At 40.4% G+C, this 6,493-nt stretch overlaps 1 protein-coding gene across 1 annotated transcript; it reads left to right on the forward strand.

Annotated features, from left to right (window-relative positions):
* The first annotated feature begins 276 nt into the window (after positions 1 to 276).
* Positions 277 to 3,379, forward strand: GKN2 (gastrokine 2). Its single transcript, XM_010128640.2, has 6 exons — positions 277 to 408; positions 953 to 1,006; positions 1,555 to 1,686; positions 1,855 to 1,965; positions 2,377 to 2,530; positions 3,125 to 3,379. The coding sequence occupies exons 1-6, from the start codon at positions 397 to 399 to the stop codon at positions 3,202 to 3,204; spliced, it is 543 nt and encodes a 180-aa protein (XP_010126942.1). The 5' UTR covers positions 277 to 396; the 3' UTR covers positions 3,205 to 3,379.
* Positions 3,380 to 6,493: the final 3,114 nt, after the last annotated feature.

Here is a 6,493-nt window from a genome sequence, read left to right on the forward strand (position 1 = left end):
AGAATGCAATTTGTATGAATGAATAACAGAGTTATTCCTGATGCCATTTCATTCTGGACAATATCCTGTTAAATATTTAAAAAATGGAACCACCTGGAGTGGGAACTCCTCTAAAGTTTAAACCAGTAAATAATAGCCATTTGTAGAGCGATTAATTTTACAAAAGCTGACTTACTGAGTGCTTTTAACGTATCCGGTTCAGGTTATCTGTGCCAACCCAAAATTCAGATATGAGGCTTACGACAGTGTGGCATGTAGATATGGACTTGTTCGAGTCACGAAGAAAAGTTCTGTCAAGTGTTTCCCACACCTCCAGCAAGATATAAAAGTTGAAGGTCTCTGGGATTTTCTTGCATTCTTACTTTCTGCAGCCCCTTGTTCTTATCTGAAAGAAAAATGAACGGATTTGTAAGTATATCCATTTTTATCGAACTTACATTATAAAAAGTTCCCTATTTTTAAAAACAAAAGGATAGAGCGGATGATGCGAAATTGGTACCGTACTGGGACTAATGTGATCTGTGTATTGTTTCTTTGGGTTGCTCAGTGGGAAACTCGCGTTTATTGGGTGTGCAGTAATCCCCTTGGAGTCAGCGGAAGGATCATTTGAGTAAAGAGTGCAGAACTTGATTGCAATTCAGACGAGGAATTTAGTTATGATTTAATAATTACAGTTGTAGATACAAATCGAGAAGTAAGGTGGTATCAAGGGGTGGGACTTTTGAAAAATACAAAAAACATAATGGTTAAGTTATCATTCTGCTTTTTCAGTAACAGGCAAAAGATCCTAATAGCAAGAATGAACAGCTGTAATTGTTTTCAATTAATACATGTGTTAAATATTTAATTTTTCAGACTTATGCTACAGCTGCTTCCCTCAGTTCATGAACTAGGGTTTTTTTACGGCACTGCCTGGTGTTTCTGTTGAGTGAGAATGCTTATTCCTTTACAGGCTGCAGTTCTTGTTTTGCTGGGAGTCTTTTGGACTCAGACTTCTGCACTGGACGTAAGTAGACTGATGAGCCTTCTAGTGCAGGTACTCATTTAGAACGCATTAGATTCCTGGGCAGGGGACAAATACAACAGGAAGAAAAGCACAAAAGAATCTAACAAGATGCTTATTGCCAAGCATAGAGAAAAACAGCGTTTGCCAAAGGTGACAATCATTTAAGCCAAAGAAGCAGTTCTGTGCAAGCGCATAGTAACAAGAAATTTGGGGGGGGGGGGGCTGGTCCTCTTGGCTCAAGCTAAAATTTGGAGACTGTTGCGGTCTCCTGCCAGTCCCTGCTGCCACATGTGATAACTGGGATGCTCCATGTTGGTTTTTCTTAAGCTGCAGTGAGGGCCTGTCCCCTGTTTTCTCAGCCTGACTGACTCTTGTATAATTAATCTCCACCTCAAGGGCCTCCTGAGACTGCTAGAGCATTGTTAAGAGATTTAATATTTACATAAAGCAATCACGTTTGCTTATTTGAGAGAAAGCATTTGTTTATATTGCACCTTTTAAAATTGCAAGCCAGATGATGAACAACGATGTTGTGTTTTTTACCAAAGACCTTTGTCCTGCGAGAGCCTGGCAATGACTATGTCACTGGAACTATGACTATCCACAATGCAAATCAGATCGTTGAAGTGCATGTCGGTTCTGGGCTGTACTCCTCTGATACCATTTTTGATTACTCGCGTGTAAGTAAATCTAAGAATCTACCTAGACTTACTCTTTGAGGAAGTTTTTAAACTCAAAAAATATTTTAGTGTGTTGCCATCATGAGTTGTCCTGAAACACTGTTTTACCCTTATGACGGTGCGGTCTTAAAGACTTGTAATGTAACTATGTATTTTTTTAAATTCCAGGGGTATGTTGCAACAAGATTATTTTCACGAAATGCCTGCTTTATCATGAAAATAAATAAGGAATACATTCCAGAGCTGCAAGAACTTGGACGCTTGGCTTTTGAGAGACAGGTGACTTTTGTTTGCAGAACAGAATTTAGAATTCAATTTGCTTTGACCAGGCTTTAACTTTTCTACTCAGGCAAAGGTTTCATGAAGGTGACTGGAAGCGTTGCCTGGAATTGAACTTGAGTTCTGGCTCGATTTATGGCAGCACATGCCAAAGCTTATGGCCACTTACCATAACTTACTATGATAGTAATAGAACTCAATTTTGTTATGTTGACTGAATTATTATCTAGTGAACTTTGTTTCTGAATAGATAGAAAATATTTATTTTGTTTAAAAGCATGTAGTGTCTTTAGCTAATGCTTTGTGTGAGGCAAAGGAAGGTGATTTTCAATTTGGGATTTTCTTAAAGGGTGTCCTAGTAGAATGAAACCGAAGCTGCATTACTGATGATGAGTAACATTCTCTTCTTAGACTATGAAGGAAGTATACTCTCCAAATAACGTGTGGGTGCGGTTTCAATCTGGCAATTCTATTTTCGGACGTGCCAAAGACTGGCTTATCTACGGTAGAGCCATCGAACACCTCTGCGCAGGTCTGCCTCTCTACCAGCTTGAAAGGACTGACCGTAAGTTGCAAGATCAGAATGTTATGCTTCTGTTACTGTGCATAAGCACCTTTCTGTCCTTTCAACCTAAGTTCACGCGGTACCTTTGAGGCAGGAACATATTGCCCTGTTTCAGAGAGGAGGAGTAAACTACCTAGCAGGATTGAAAGTGGTAAGGCTCCAGGATGCTTTGGAAAATCTGGTAAAGCGCTGTTTTTCATTCTTAGGCCACCTAAATATCTGGAACAGCTGTTCAAAAATTGTTTGCCTGGTGTCAGACGAAGCCCCTGTGTAGCAGCTATACCCAGATTATGCCCCCATGAGACAATGGTCCCACAAGCACCTACTGTTATGCCAGTGCGAGGCCCCCCCCACTAAACAAAACCACAACAGCCAGCATGCTACCTGCTGTATGCAGGAGGGAAGGAGGAGCACAAAGATTACTTAGGGCGTGTGTTACCCCATGGAAGTTTTACACAGTATCCACTGAAATCAAGAGGAGCCTCGCGTAGGACCATAACTGGGGACTGAAATTTGTGTATGTAACAGACCTTTCCTTGCTGGATACATAGATCTTGGCAGTGATAATATCTTTGTTCTCTTGTTTTCTTTTAGCAATACTGAATCTTCAGGGCTGTGCCAATGCAGGAATTCCAAGCATTTTGGGCATTAAAATCTGTGAAAATGAGAGTTAAACTGGATCTTGACAATTCTGCTGCTTGGAAACGGCTTGTTTCTTTGCATGCTTTTGTGATGGTAGCCATGTTCTCTAACTGGAACAAAACTCGGTGTTAGGCTCAACTTGCCTATCCTAAGCTTTGAGTGCAGCTAACCTACGATACACAAATAAAGATAATGCAGTAATTAAAATGCTTTGTATTTTTTCTTCGTCCAAAAGCGCAATGGAAATAAAGCGAGCCTTGCTGGTTTTCCTACAGAAGAGAGACGTTTCCTTTTGGTGCATTCCTATGCTGAGGCTGCAGCATGACCTAGGCATTAGTATGTGCTTCATGCCAATGAAGAAACAGTAACAGAACAGTTTTTTTCCAGTGTAGAACTTTGCTTTGGCATCAGCACCCACTCTCTTCAGGTGCTGACTCACTTTATGTACGACTGCTGGAGGGAGTGAGCAAACAGATGGATGGATAGATAAAGGGAGGGAGCAGATCTGTTACCAACATGTGCTAAGAAGCTTGAATTCTGTAAGGCCAGTGAAAACTTGTAGCAATTTGAACTGGTGCAGTGGGTCAGAGAGCTTTTAGTTCTTGGTATTTTTCAAACCCAAATAGGGGAGACTGTCCCAGTCCTAAAAAGTTCATAACCCAGAATAAAACCATCCTTTCACATAATGCCGGTGTAAAAAGAGCTGTGACTGCTTGCTGAGTGCCCCCCATGTGTTGAAGAGTAGTTTGTGTCAGGAGCTGATTAAAAAGCAAGATGAGGCAGTGCTGCAGCTGCCTGCCTGCTCTTCTGCAGTGAATGGTGGAGTTCACACGTCCTTTCCATCAGTGCTTGGAAGAGCTGTATATTTTGGGGCTGAAGACTAAATGTTTACTGTTTATTAGAGCCTTGAATGGCTGACAGAGGACAAAGCATTTCTTTGGAGTCCAGGAAACTGGCCCCAGGTCTGCAATTTGTTATTTTCAAATCAGACTCCCAGTCTGCTATTTATTAAAGGAGCATGTTGTCACATGGTGAAACTATTCTTTTGGATTAATTGTATTCACAACAGACTGCAGGTTCTTGGTGATCCAAATAATGTTTCTGGAGAGTCAAATTTTGGTAATTAAATCCTGGAATACTCGTGTGTGACTGCAAGATACAGGATAGCCTGTTTAGCTGTATTTTGAAGTGGATCTCACTGATGGGATGTGAACTAGGAGTTGTAGTTATGTTCTTGGTTCATGCATGGGGGATGTGAAACACCTCAAAGCACACTTTGAGAGCACTCCTTGGCAAGAGTACTCCTGTAGGTTGTGACTTTCAAAGTTTTTGTGGTTGCAGTGTCCAGAGAGGCTGTTTCAAGACCTTCAAAACTCAGTTGGAAGCCCTAATCTAGTTTTTCTAAGTGACAACTGTCATGCTTCAACCCTTGCTTTGTGTATTCTTCTGTTAGAAGGCATGGAAGTCATGACAAGCTCCGTGCCCTAAGTCAGCCAAGCTCTTCAAAATAGAGAAAATAACTGCCTTAATTATCTCAGACATATATCTTTGGATTATTTCTTTAGGAATGCTGACCTGATATCAACTATCCAGTGAAAGTTTGAAGACCAGAGATTGAAGTAGATCCCAAAAGGAATAAACTGGTGGAGCTTCTAGAGAGGCAGACTAGACGTACAAACAAAGCTGAGTCTTGTTATTCTGAGATTATTATTTAATTCAAAGTTACTTAAAATAATTAGTCAATGCAACCATGTTTTCTGCCTAATTGCAGCATAGATGAATCAGCCTTTACTGTGTGTGCAGTTTAATAATGATCCTTTGCAATTCTCATCCTATGGCTACTAGTTTAACCAGAATTAGTTACTTTAAGGCAACCCCCTGCATACTAGGTTCATTTATTAACGGACCAGAGTTCTGAGACATGAGTGAGATCTGAATAAAACAACTGAGTGGTTATGCACGATTATACAAGATGTAGGGCTAGACTCCTCCTCTGACCCAGGGGTACAGAGCATTAGTCATGGGAAGAGTCCTGTTCTCCTCCTGCATTGTTGCTTACAGAGCACGAGGACTACTCTGAATGGACAAAAAAGGGATGCATTGCTGCCTTGATGCTATCAATGGGAAACTGAAGTGCAATGTACTCTGTATGGTTTGACTGCTACCGTGAAAATTGTCTGTGACTGAGGCCGGAACTCAATCCAGCTCTTCAGTCTTCACTGATGGCTTAAAGAGATCCCTTTCTGTGGCTTGACTGAATTTCATTTAAATTATAAGCATATTTGAGGCCTTATATTTTTTGTTTAGAAAGCATTGCATATACATCTAAAAGCTTACCAATAAGCTTTTAGTGTTTACTGCCTGCTAATTTTGAAGGCAGTGTTACAAGCTTGCCATTTGCTCATTACTAGAGCAAATAGTTCTACCAAGAACTCTGAAACACGCCTCCGTACCTTATGATCTGCCATTTAATTTTGCTTGAGCTAGGGAGGTAGTGATTCTGCCCTTCATGCACTCAAATATGGGAGAAGATTGGTTTTAGCTTTTATTTTTGTTCACTGTAACAGTCAGACCTGTTAGCAATATTGTTTCTCGACTACTATGTATATTGTTTGATAAATAATGCTTCAGCTATCCCTCTACTCACACAGCACCTCTGATGCCAAGATGCACAGCTTAGAGGAGACTTCTGGACCGAGCACCCTGCGGGGAAATCTGTTGTGATGTTGCTGTACCCTTTGGAGTGCAGCTCACAACAAAGAGAAAAGGAAGCACAGATGCAGGAGAAAGAATTTTGATATTTTATCTGTTTGATACTTCAGTTGGCCAGTGCTGTTTCCTTCTTTGCTGACTATGGCACACTTTACCATATGTTTTATGTACCTGTCTTAGACTTTAATTAATCTATTTTTGTTATCTTTCAAGGTGATAGATGTTATTACTGGACTACAGGGAAAGACCAAGGAAGTAAAAGGCAGCAACAACAGGTAAACTGTCCATCTGTTGCCTTAAATAAGTATAGTCTGAAAATGTTTTCAATCTTTAAATCCACAGCAATCTTTAAATCTTTCAATCTTTAAATCCAGCAAAGGGTCTGGACTGAATGTTCACGATCTGAAGGAAACACATAGCTTTCCTTTTATTTATGACTTAACTTAGACATGTGTTCTATATAATATGAAGCAGCTGCTGTCATAGAGCTTGTCAGGTATCAGTAGCTTTCTGGGTCCTCTGTTGGTAAGGATCTTTTTACATGTTGATCCATGAGATTTCCCACTGGAGTGGATGGAAAATTCCAACTGATTTCCACAAGAGGGACCC

This window comes from Chlamydotis macqueenii, chromosome 27 (genome assembly GCF_036417535.1).
Source record: "Chlamydotis macqueenii isolate bChlMac1 chromosome 27, bChlMac1.mat, whole genome shotgun sequence".
NCBI lineage: Eukaryota > Metazoa > Chordata > Aves > Otidiformes > Otididae > Chlamydotis > Chlamydotis macqueenii.